The sequence below is a fragment of the Pteropus vampyrus genome, unplaced genomic scaffold (assembly GCF_000151845.1).
Source record: "Pteropus vampyrus isolate Shadow unplaced genomic scaffold, Pvam_2.0 Scaffold227, whole genome shotgun sequence".
NCBI classification, from domain to species: Eukaryota; Metazoa; Chordata; class Mammalia; order Chiroptera; family Pteropodidae; genus Pteropus; species Pteropus vampyrus.
This window is the reverse complement of record NW_011889008.1, coordinates 1230563-1242932: the sequence shown is the minus strand read 5'-3', so window position 1 is coordinate 1242932 and position 12370 is coordinate 1230563. Positions and strand designations below refer to the sequence as shown.

General features: G+C 63.2%; 1 protein-coding gene across 1 annotated transcript in view; it reads left to right on the top strand.

Moving 5' to 3' along the window:
* The first annotated feature begins 6 nt into the window (after positions 1 to 6).
* The window catches only part of BAHCC1 (BAH domain and coiled-coil containing 1), a 61643-nt gene continuing 49279 nt past the window's right edge, over positions 7 to 12370 (top strand). Inside the window, exon 1 of the mRNA XM_023538657.1 lies at positions 7 to 90. Within this exon, the coding sequence (XP_023394425.1) occupies positions 75 to 90 (16 nt within the window). The 5' untranslated portion in view covers positions 7 to 74. The remainder of the gene's footprint in view (positions 91 to 12370) is intronic.

Here is a 12370-nt window from a genome sequence, read left to right as displayed (position 1 = left end):
TCGCCCCGGCCGGGCCCGCGGCGCAGCCCCCGGCGCACTTCCAGCCCGGAAAGTACTTCCCGTCGCCGCTGCCCATGGCTTCGCACACAGGTCAGTGGCAGCCGGGACGGGCGCGGGAGTGCAGGCCCAGAGCGAGGTGGGCACGGCCGGGGGTCGAACGGGCGCCCGCCTCGTCTCTGCTCCGAGCATTTGCGGAGAAGCGCTCGGTTTCATTTCCCTGCGCCCGCGCGCGGGCAGCCCAGGCGCAGAGCGGCTCCCCTCTCTGCCCCGAGCCGGATAATCGCGGTTTAGAGAGGCCTTCCCCGGGGTCCCCCGGGGTCTCAGAGGGGACAGCCTCGGAGCTGGCTTAAAATGAAGCCTATTGCCCCTGCCATCCTCCCCCACCCACCCCTTCTTGCAGAAGAACTAAATTCCGCGGAAACCTCATTTCTGCATTCTGCATTCTGCATTCACATCCTTAAGACATTCCGGGGCTGGGACAACGAGCCACTTTCTGCGGGAACAAAACGGCTGTTGTGACTTGGGGGTGGGGGGGGGCGCGGGGCGCGCCGAGGCCTCGCGGATTAGGGCGGTGTGCACGGGGGGGAGCCTTAGTAAGGACTGCTGGTGTCAGACGAGCAAATCCTGTTTCTATATAAAGCCTTGAAGTGTCAGGGTGAGAATGGGTTTGCAGGGCGTGCTTTTGCTTTAACAAGTGCCTCTGGTATCCTGCTAAAGCGGACACCGCGTGGCCGGAGCGCGGCCCAGGGGCAGCGCGCTGGGGGCGGCGCGGCAGCTGCGGGATTGCGGGACTTCGGGATTTCGGTGCAGGCGAGTGCAGGCGAATTTGCTCCGAGAGGAGGCAGCGAGCGGGTGGCCCCTAGCTCCTGTCCTCTGGGATTTCCTGCCCAAGAGGGTCTGTCCTTCAGGCAGAGCTGACCCAGGCCTCCAGAGCAGCCCCTCTCTGGGGTGGCTTTGATGTTACAGTTGAGCCAGGTCAGCGGAGAAGCAGGCCAGCGGCAGTGTGGCAGAGGGGCAGCCACCTCTCGCAGACCCTGGGGGTCACTGGCCAGCCCCACCGAATTTGCAGGAAGCGCGTGGGGACCCCGTGGTCACCCTGGAAGGTTGGCTTGCCTTTGTTTACAGTTTGTTCCAAACATCAGAAATGTTTGCCTCTTTTTTGTTGTTGTTAATTTGGCAGTAACAGTTATTATTGCTAGCTTGATGAACTGTGAATACTAATAAAATTATATCTGCTTTAATGGGATTACAATTAGTGTGTGGATTAAAACGGATGGCAGAGGCAGGCTGGAAGGGAAAATGTCAGAAGGGAAGGCAGTCAGAAAGAAAAACGGAAATTTCCTTAAAAAAATGCAAAACTGCCTAATTAATAGGGGGCTTTTAGCATTTGCAACATGAGATTCAAAAAGTTAGACGTGGACGGGGTGGAGGGGCTGGCCCCCAGCCCTCATGGGCTCAGCCTTGGCCACCGCCTCGCCCCCGGCCCAAGGCGAGCCTTCTGCAAGGCCGCCTTTTTCCTCGCTTGTTCTTCCTTCTTTCTCTCTCTCGCTTTTTTTCTCCTCTAGATTTATAGCTTGAAAGAGAAAAAGTACTTGCCTGGGCAGTTGGTGATTTAAAAATATCTGTCCTGGCTGTCCTGTGGTGGTGGCTGCCCACCCAGCTCAGCCCATACTGGGGAGCTGTGGGTGGGGGCTTGTGGCTGCAAGGACAGTGCCCAGTCCTATCAGCCCCATCTCCGGCCAGAGGCCCCTGAGGGTGGGAAGGCTGAGCCCTGCAGGTTGGGGGAGGGGGAGGGAGCGGCTACACCCTCCCCCTACGCCCTGCCCTCCAGCCTGGCAGGTACCAGTACCAAGGGAAACAAGGGTCTGGAAGGCCCTTGACACAGATCGGGCGCGGGCAAGCTGGGGCAGTCGCGGCGGGGGGGAGGCATGGCCAGGCCGGACTCTCCCTCCCTGTCCACCCAGCCCAGCGGCCTGGCCGGAGCCCGGTCAGCAGCCATTTCCCCTTTCCGCCGCTGTTTGCACATGTAGGCGCCACCGAGTCAGGTGGGAACGTGGTCGGGTGGCCAGAACCATTGTCTCCTTCAGTCCACGTTGGACCACGTGGTGCTTGGAGCGCAGGCCACAGAGGGCTTGGAGAGATTGGGTGGTGCTGGCCAGGTCTGTGTCCTTGACCCAGACCCTACTGCCTTCCCCATACGCGAGGCGCTCTAGAGGGCGCTGGAGGTCCCCGGGGCACCCCCAGAGGGGGGCTGCTGGAGGGCCACGTGTCCCCTGCTCCTGGAGGCCGATCCACCCCCTGGGGGGCCCGAGAGACCTATTGTGCTTGGTGACGGGAAGGCTGGCTAGAAACATCTGCCACTGAAAAGCCTTCCGAAATTGCCGAAAGCCAGAATATCGTGTTGGTTTTTAAAATTTAGCTACATTAATTTTTTAAAAAGGAATTATACCCCCAGTCACGTTGCTTCGGTCTGTATCTATGTAGAGTCTCGTTTAGAAAGAAAAAAAAGTATAATTAAGTTAAAAAAATTGTTTTTGCCTCTCGTATGCGGATTTCCAAATGGCCGGTTTGGGGAACTTAGTCCCCACTTCCGAGGACGGCCTAGGGTCTGCAGGCTCCAGCCGCAGCCGCCTGCCCGCCCCTCCCTCCGCCAGCCGCTCCCTGCGAGGAATGTCGCCGCTCACTTCCTCCCGGTCGCGGGCTCCAGCGTGCGGCCAGCCCGGCCGCGGGAGATGGAGCCTCTGGCTTCCAGGGCTGCTCCTCGTCCCTGGCACAGCCACCGGGTCTGGGCCAAGGGTCTCCCTCCTTGCCTGCTGCCTGTGCTGCTCTCCCTTGTCCCCACCCAGTGCTTTCAAAATGTCAGCTCGAGGGAGGCACCCGATGGGCCGTCGGGCTCCAGGGCTGCTTCTGTTGTTTCTCTAAAAATGAAAGTGCCCGTAGCTTTGTCACTGGGCTGTAGGGTTTTATGGTAAAGTGCTGTTCCAGTAACCTTGCCACCAAAAGGTGCAATTAAAATGTTTGGAGTCCTTATTTTTAGTGCAGTGTTAGATTTTGTCTCTAATACAGATGGTCCGGAGGCAAAGCTGTGAAATCTGGGGGGAAAAGAAAGAAAACTCGACAGCACAGCAGTCCCAGGTTCTCCCCCAGTGCGGCTGCCTGGAGGGTTGGGGACCACGCCGCTCAGGGGCGCTTTCGGAAGAAGGCAGCCTGGCCAGGGAGAAGCCCGCCCCCCACGCCGCTTCCGGGGGGCCGCTCTGGTCCTCCATCCTTCTCTGTCCCTCCACCACCCCAGGGGCGAGCCTTGGAGCATCACTGGGTCTCCATCCGCGGAAGGCCCCAGGGAGGTGGGGGTGCCGTTCCAGTCATCCCGGGCGGGTTGGGTTCTCCCCCGCCCCTCCTCTTGTCTCTGTTGGGGTGTCAGTGGCCCGGCCTGGCAGCCAGGTGCCCTGGGCCCGGGGCCCGGGGCACGGGGCATCAATGGGGCAGCATGTCCCTTCTGTGGGGAAGACTGCAGGCTTCTTCCCGCGGAGCACCCCCGATCGCCAGTCTCAGAGGGAAAAAAAAAAAGAAACCCACAGTAGAGGAAAAAAGATGATTTCCCAGTGTGAACAGACCCCATCAAAGGTTCCCCCTCCCTCCCATGTGATATTTTTTTGTAAAGGAAAAAAATACATTTTCGTAAATACCTCATTAACTCAATGACACGATGGAGTGTTTCTGCAACAGTTACCAACATTAAGTAGGTGTGAAAAGAGTTACTTTCTGAAGCCTCCATCCATCCCGCTCTGTAAGTGACAGAACCAGACATCAAAGCCGCTGCCAGCCAGCCGCCCAGCCCGGGATCCAGCACCAGCTCCTGGACCCGCCAGGCTGCGGCCCTCGTGCCATTTTGGGAATGTGTGTTTTTTTTTTTTTTTTTTTTTGTCCTCAGTCGGGCCTGCGCTGCCCCCTTGTCGGATCATTCCTATGAGGATATTCCTATAGGAATATGCCGGTCACGTGAGTAACGAGGCAGATTAGCTAGTGGCCTTGTGCAGATCGTCGTACCTCTCCCCTGGAAAACACCGCACCCCCACACGCTCCCCTATTATTCTTAGAAATCTCCCTCGTCTGCCGTGAGACTGGGCTCTGGGTTCAACAGCCTGCACAGGACACAACGCATAGGAGGCTGTTAGCATAGCATGGATGAGGCTAAAAATACTCCTCAGAAACACACATAAAAAAGCCAAATCCAACAACAGAACGAGCTAAAAATATCTCAGGCTTTGGCAAAAAGCACAGAGTTAAATAAATTATACAAGAGCCATTCATGGGAGCAAGTTCACTTTCTCTCTTACGGGAACTTGGTTCAAGCTAATAAAAATAATAATTTACTAGCCACTGAGCTTTGCATGAGTTTAAATTTAATTGGTGGGGCTTCTGGCGTTTGTCACTTCTTGGCGATTTAGTGGGCTTGCCCTGGCCTGGGCCTGGGTGGGGAGGCATTGCCCGAGCAGGGTCCCCGGAAGCAGGAGCAGTGTCCCCCGGGGGGCCAGGACCTGGGTGCAAGGGTAGGGCGCCCAGGAGGCAGAGGAAGAGGGGGGCGGCAGAGGGGTGGGCAGGGAAGGCGGATAAAGGACAGGCCAGGCACGGCTATTTTAATTTGATAAATGATCATACACCTTTAAGAGTGTGTTTTAACAATCAAGATACACTCCAGCAAGTTGATAGGATGTTCGCTGTCAACTTACATATGTCATCGGAGCAGGCTGTGAGCATAAATAACGCGTGGGCGCGAGCAACGTGCTGCCGCCTCTCCCTGAGCCCCCAGGTCGCACCCCTGTCCCCCGGTGGGTGCTTCTCTCGCCCGGTGTCTGGGGGCAGCAGCCGCAGGAGGACAGGAGTGAGGGGCACTTTGGGTATTTCCTCTCTGGGGAGTCCTCAGGTCTCCCCACCAAAATAAGAGCGCTGAGCGGCTTGCTCAGGAAAACGATTGCAGGTGTGACCTGCGCTGGACTCGGGGCCTTGGCTGGTGTCTGCTCAGGCAGCGGATGAGTCTTAAGTTCAGCCATTTCCCAGGAATGTTAAAATCCCACCCTGGGGTTAGGGTCAGGGTAACCCCCTCGCTCTCGCCTCTTCCGAGGTTGCCCCCCCATCTCAGACGGCCCTCCCAACTCCCAGAGGACTACACTTCCCAGAATGCCCCTGGTCTGGGTCCAGGGTCTGAGCCTGAGACCAGCCCTGAGCTGGGAATTCCCAAGCCCAGATGGAGGTCGGCCAGCACCACTGGGAATGAGTGCTTTCCGGGCTGGCCACCCCCAGCGCCCCCTTGCCCTTCCTCCTGGAAGAGGCCTCTAGGCCCCGCCCGGCTCCCCGCCTACCATAAGTATGTGAATATGGGCCCCAGCGATGGGCGCTGACCCTCCCCCACCCCTTCGGCAGCGGCCCTGATGGTCGTGGCCAGGATCCCCGGGGGATCCCCCTGTGATCTCAGCCCATTGCACATGCCCCACCCCCGCTTCAGAGCAGCCTTCTCAAAGGGGCCCTGGGCACTCCCGTGAGGGGCTGGCATGGAGGGGCTGCAGGGCCTCTGCCTGGGGGGCATCGGGGCTGGTCTCTGCCTAGGAAGTCCCACGAGAAAATCCTGCACAGCCGTCGGCGTCTCCCCAGCCTCGTCCTCAGTAGCAGCCCTGGCCTCGTCCATGGCGTTGACCAGCATTCATCCCAAATGACTTCTGGCCTTTTCCTAAAAGAAGCCCTTTCGAGGACTGAGGTGCTGCCCGAGGCCACTCCGAGGGGAGGACCGGGCTCCCCGTCACCTGTCCAGAGAAGGGGCCCACACCGCTGCTGCCCGCCGCCTACCCCTGGCGGCGTGGGAGACGGCCTTCCTGGCGGGCCTTAGGCCAGCCTTGCGTCACGTTAGCCACATGCGGGGACTTCAGGCTTCCGGGTGCAGAGCACGTGGCCTGTGTGTTTGGCGGACGGGCGACTTGCTCTGCGTGGCCGGGGACCAGCTCCGGGTTTCCCCGGTCCCCGTGGACCTCTGAGGCCGCCCGTGTCCCACCAAAGGCAGTATTACAAGCAAACGGGCCTGGGGCCGCCTCGGTCCTGTCGGCCCCGACGCTCTGCCCGCTGACGGTTTTATGGGATAATATACCGTTTAGATCACGCAGGCCTATTTGTCAGTGGGCCGCCCTGTTTGTTGTAATATATAGTATTACTGCCTCCCGTGGACCTGTGAGCCGCTGCCTCCAACGATGGCATGGCGGGGACCGGGCGTGGGCTTGGCAGTGGGGGGCACCGGCCGCCGATGAGGTTGGTGCTGGGTTTGCAGAGGGTCCAGGCCCTGGCAGGGAGGTGTCTAGCGCCCAGGCCGGGAGCCAGCCAGGCGGCAGCCGCAGCCGCTGCAGCTGTCCAGGCGATTAGGTTCCAGATCCGATCAGCTAGGAAGCGCTTTCTTCTGTTGTTGTTTTCATCCTGACCCAGGGTGGGGGAGGAGGAGAGAACAAACAGGTGGGTCGGGTTCCCCGCCCCCTCTCCCCTGCCCCAGGGTCCCCCAGCAAAGAGTCCAGTGTCTCTAGATGCAAAGGCTTTGAAGGCCGGAGGGCGGCCCCGCGCCTGCCGCCACGGGGAGGAAGCCCTGCCGTCCTCAGGCCAGGGAGGCGCTTTCCACTGGAAACGTCTAGAAGTGCAGGGAAGGGGGTGCTCCGTGGATGACTGTGCTGCCCCTAGAGGCCTCTGAGCAGCAGGCTTGGGTCCCCAAAGGGCAGCCTCTGGGCAGTGCCTTTGTGGGTGGGGCACGCGCCCCCCCACCCCAGAAAGGTGACTCCTTGGCCGTGTGAAATAAGTAAAGTGCCCCGCTGTCCCTTGGCCGGGGCCCCTTGCCGGTCCCCCAGGGGCTTCCTTCCCTGGGGTCTCCACAGGCGGCTCCAGGAGTGGGCATCATGGCCCCCCATCACAGAGCCTAGCCAGGCAGGGGTCCCCCTCCAGGCGGGGTGCTGGGAGCATAGCTGAAATGGGGACAGCCCAAGCCCAGGCGAGGGTGCGGCATGGGGGGCGGGGTAGGGGCAGCACCGCCAGGCAGACGCCCGCATCTCGCCACAGCTCCGCGTGGCGGGGCCCGTCTCGGACACGCTGCAGACCTCGACCCCGCCGCCAACCAGCCGGCGTGTGAGCTGGCGGAGCTCACACATGCCCACAGCCCGCTCACGTGTGCCACCCCACCGGGCAGGGCTCCACACTCACACACACACTGTCGCTCACGCTCACAACTGGACTTCAAGGAGTCACGTTGCAGTGGCCCCGGGAGAGCCAGCCCCCGGAATGTGCGTTCCGGTCTGTCTCCACTTCCCGCCACCTGCTCCGTCCTTCAGCCCCCGGCTGCCTGCCGGCGTGGAGCCTGCGGGCCCCCGCGACCCTCTGTGGCCCACCGGGGCCCCCATGTGCAGGCCTGGGTGCTGCAAGCTGCCTGCCCTCGTGGCAGCCCCTCCCTTCCCGCTGTCCCTGTGGGACTCACTCCCGGGCTCCCCCGACTCGGCCCCTTCCCCCAGCACCTGCCCCGGCCTCCTGCCCCCTGTCCTCATGTGGATTCTCCCAGGGGAGCCTGTCCTCCAGGTTCCCGTCACCTTCCTTCCCTACCCGTACCCTTGAGGTCTCCCTACCCCGAGCCCCCCGCCACCTTAGCTCAGCCCCCGCCCACCACCTGTCTCATTCTATGGTCCCTGAAGGTTCCCAGACCCTGTGCCACCCCATCTGCTGCCCTGGGCAGGCTTTCTGCGCCCTTCCGCGGCCCCTGCTGGACGCCCCCGCCAGCTCTGCCTCTGTCTGGCGGCCTCCACAGCGTGTGGCCTTGGTGCCCTTGAGGTCCTAGCCTCACATCCTTTCAGTGGATTCCCCCTGCCCTGCCCATGTCCCCCCAGCCCTGCTCACACTGCACCTCTCAGCTCCTTCCCAGGCCTCCAGCCCGCCCCCCACCCCCCAATCCTGCGTGGTCCGTGACCCCCTGGCACTGAGCACCCTCTGCAGTCTGTCCCAGCAGGCCTTGCAGCGGACCCGCCAACCCCTGCCCAGCGCCCGTGGGCCTGGCGCCCCTCCCCACACTGGCCGCCTTCCCTGTGGGGAGGGTCCTGTGTCCCTGCTCCCTTTGGATCCCCAGAGCTGGGCCTGTCACTGGCCCCCCTCCCACCTGGACAGTGAGGCCACGGGGAGGGGGCTGTGCCTGTCCACGCGTGGGTGGCACGCTTGCACCCGCGCACACCAGGAGGGTCCGTGGGTCCTGGGAGACTAAGGCAGGAGGGCGCACTGGGGCCCGAATCGGCCCCGGTCTCTTCACCAAAACCGGGGCGCCCCGCCCCGTGCCTGGCCACCACGCGGGGGCCTTTGGACGCTCTCACTGGCGGCGCCCCCCACGTGTCCCCCGCTGTGCGGCCACCTCCCTGGGGCCAGGCCAGCAGGGGCATATCCCGTCATTGGCACGGTCCCCAGGCCGCGTGCACTACATTTTAACGAGTGTCAGAGCTAAGCAGGCTGGCGGAGTGAGCTGTCCACGCCCTGTTGGTGCCACACCTGGCGGTGGGGGATGTGGGGAGCAGGGGGCTCCACTGGATAGTTAGGACGTGGCTGGCAGGGGCTGAGCACCAGGGGGGGACCACTTCCTGTGCGTCACTTACCTGGCCCCCAACTCTGGGGACAGAAACCAGCATCTTCCTCTGAGTCGTAGGGCTCTGGCAGGTGGGGGGGGGTGCTGGGGGAGAGTGCCCCTCTCCATGGGGGCTGCGTGGGTGGCTATCGGGCAATGAGGGCAGGGGCTGTGGGGTGCAGGCAGCCAGCAAGTGGAAATGCGGGTGCAGGGCGCCGAGCAGGGCAGAGGCAGGGCTCTAGGGCCTGGCCCGTGCCCTCTGCAGCCTCCCCATCCCGGGGGCGCGGTGGGTGCCAGCGAGAGCTGCCTTCCCGGGTCAGGTGCTTCCCGCCCCCGCGTTGCTCTTAGGACAGCGTCAGGCCGGGGACTCCAGCGGCCCGTTGTCCCTGCTCTGCCCCTTAAAAGCTCTGGGACCAGGCGGGCCGGCCGCGTGCCCCTCTGTCCTACATCTAAAGGGGCCCGTGGTCGAGCCTCGCCGCAGGGTGGGTGGGCCCCGGTGCCTTCCCCACTACCCTGCCCCCTGTAGGTGCCACCAGTCTTCTCATCCCCCGTCACCCTGTCCTGGCAGCCTACAAGGCCAGCTGGCCACACACCTGCACATACCCCTGTCCAGGATGTGACAGAGGCCTCGTGAGGAGTGGCTGGTCCCTGGGCCTCACAGGACGGCTGCTTCCCTGGGGACAGGCAGAGCAGCACATGGCGGACCCCCTTGGACCCCACTCATGGGTCAGAGCCCCTCAGCCTCTCCCTGTGCTCTCATTCCTGAGCGCCTGTCGCCTGACCCCAGGCCATGGGGTCCAGCCGCATCCCGCCCCCACCACCCTCCCGCCTCTGTGTACTCGGGCTTCTGGGGGTGTCTGGGCCTCCTCACAGGTTCGATGTCATGGGGATGGGGTGGTAACCAGCTCTGCCCTGAGGCTCAGGGGCCGCTGGGGACCCAGCTCTGCTGGGCTCCCCTCGGCATCAGTCAGGACTCTTGGGGAGCCCTGGCAGGTGGCTTGGGGCAGGCGCCTGGGCAGGGGGTACAGGGCTGCGGAGGCCCCTGGATCCCCTTGGGCCCCCCACATTCGGTGCGGGGGGTGCTGCCTGTAACAAATGCAGAATGCTCCAGGGGGGTCTCAGTACCCCAGGGACGGTTCTTCCAGAAGGAATGCTTCTGCGAGGGTCCCTTTCGCCTGGAACGTGTCTGCACATGTGTGGAGGTGCTGGGCCCGGGCCCAGGGTCCAGCTTTGAGCCTCAAGTGGACCTGGGCTTTCTCCACTCCCTGCCCATCTGTCAGGAGTCATTCCTCCTGGTCCTCAGCCCCCACGCCCCCAGCGTGAGTGCAGAATGCCCCAGCGAGACCCCTTGCTCCCACTTTTCTGCACCCCTGAACCCTGACCCCAGGCAGGCACCGGCGCTCAGACCTGCGGTCAGTTCTGGCTGATGGGTGAGGCTCTGTGAGATCAGATGGCTGGGTTGACCCCAGGGAAGAGGTCGGGTGGGGGCGGTTAGTGACTGTGGATGGCTAGGGGTCTGCTGTGCTCTGTCCCTTGCTGCTTAGATCCTGACTGAGCCCAGGCTGCCAGGGGACTTCGGGGTCAGCGCTAGCCTTCGCACCCCCGTTCCTTCGTCACCCCGTCTTCTGTCTCCGGGTACCTGTCTGTGGACCTAATCCACACGGATCTGCGGGAGGCCCCGGCGGCGGCGGGTTGCAGATGTGTGTCCTCTGCGGACATCTCGGACTTCAGCCCCGCTGCCCCCTCCCCCAGGCCCGTCCCCGGAGCGTCGGGCGGTCTCTGGGCCTCCGTACAGCCCCTGCCTGGCAGACCCCCCAGCCCGGCCTGCGCATCTCATCCCCATCCTGGCCCACAAGCGGCCTTGCCGCCCCTGCCCCGTGACTCCTTTGTCCCGGCAGCGTTCAGGTCCCTGCACCCCGGTGGCCTTCGTGTGTACGCTCAGGTCGCTTTGCGTTCAGAGCGGCACTGGCCCAGGTGCCTGTTCCTGCCACGACTCCCCACAGGGCCCCACAGGCAGCGGGGCCAGAACCCAGGTGTGGAGTGGGCAGGTATGGAGCGGGGATGTGAAGGCGAGGCCGGGGCCTCTGGCCGCGGCTGCACCTCGCAGGAGGGCGATGGCGGACCCCAGTGTCCCCGGCCTGTGTCCCCGGCCTCCTCGCCCTGTGCAGGATGGAGGGGAAGCAGTTGGACTCTGGGGTCCCCCAGGATACATGGCATCTGCCTGGCGGGACAGCTGCCCTGTCCAGTCGGCCTGCCGCGTGGCACTGCCACTCCGGCAGCGGGCCACTCGTGGCCAGTCTGCCTGAAGCCAGTCCCCTTTCGGAGACTTTTTGCATCCCTTTGGGGCTCCTAAAAATAAGCTTTTAATTTATTTTAAATTAACATTAAAATTAAACCTAAATTAAATCGTAATGCATCTTTAGCCTGACTCGTAAAAGCCCTGAGCGCATGAGAGGACGGCCAGCGGGAAGAGCAGCGGAGGCCGCGCGAGGCCACCCCCGTCCCTCGCTGCCCCTCGTGGACCTGATGCTAGATGCTTGGTCGAAATCCCAAATCAAGCCCGAAGGGCCCTTGTGTGGGGCGATGGGTACACAACCCTCAGAATGCCAAACGAAAGGGAGGTGCAGGGCGTGGGGACCGTGCAGCGCCCTCCGCGGCTGCTTGTCCCCGCTGTGGTCAAGGGTCGAAGTGCCCCTGGGCCTGGCTTAGAGGGGACGCTGGCTGAGGGGTCAGGAGTCTGACCCGCGGCTGGGCCTGGATATCTGACCCGTCTGCAGAAGCTCCCTGAGCTGCTGACTGCCCTCCTGGTCCTCGCTTTACCTTCCGGAAGGTTCCCTGTCTGCTCTGGGCTCCGCCGTGGATGCTGCACGCCCCGCCCCCCGCCCCTGCCCCCGCGGGCACGGTTGCTTCTCCGTGTGTGCGTGAGCTGCCGCGTGTAACAGACGCTCCCCGCTCAGCAGTGTAAGACGGCAGACGTTTGTTCGCACGGCTTCCGTGGGCCGGGAATCTGAGCCAAGGGGTCGGTGGGTCTGCGGGCATCTTGGGGCTCAGCCCTGGGGGACCGCCCTCCGAGCTCGGCCATGTGGCCCAGGCCCTTGGGGCCTCTCCACGGGGCAGCCAGCAAGACGGCCCGGCCTTCCTGTAACGCATTGGAAGGGCCCCCCTCACTTTCGCTGTTTTCTGTTTATACAAGCAACTCTGAGTGTGCGGGGTGTGGGGGGGGTGGGGGGTAGTGTCTTGAGGCGGGGGGCATTACATAAAGGCGTGGATACCAGGGGTCGGGGTCGCCGGGGGCCCAGGGGACCGGCCAACCCTACTTGGGCAGGGTCCACCTGGACCCCTCCTGAGACCGTAACTGCCTTCATATGCCAGCCACGCTCAGGTCCCCTCTGCCGCCTGGGCCCTCCCTGTCCCCTCGCTGTTGGCCCGCAGGAGGCCTCTGGGGAGTCCCCCACCCCATCCCCTCGCCTCCTGGCGTGTGGCCCAGCCGAGCCACCGGAAAACTGCCTCCCGCTCCGCCTGTCCTTGGTGTCCAGCTCCCTGCTCTCCAGAACCCCGTCATCACGCCTGTCCCCTCTGAGAGACTGACCGCCCCCTGCCACGTAAATGAGGACCTGCCGTCCCCGCCCACGGGCCAGGCGGTGCTGTCCGTGGGGCCCAGCATCATCTTACCACCTGTGGGGCGTCTGCTCTGAGAGGCGCTACCAGCCGGCCAGGGAGCCCGGTGTGAGCCACAGAGACCCCAGGGCCACT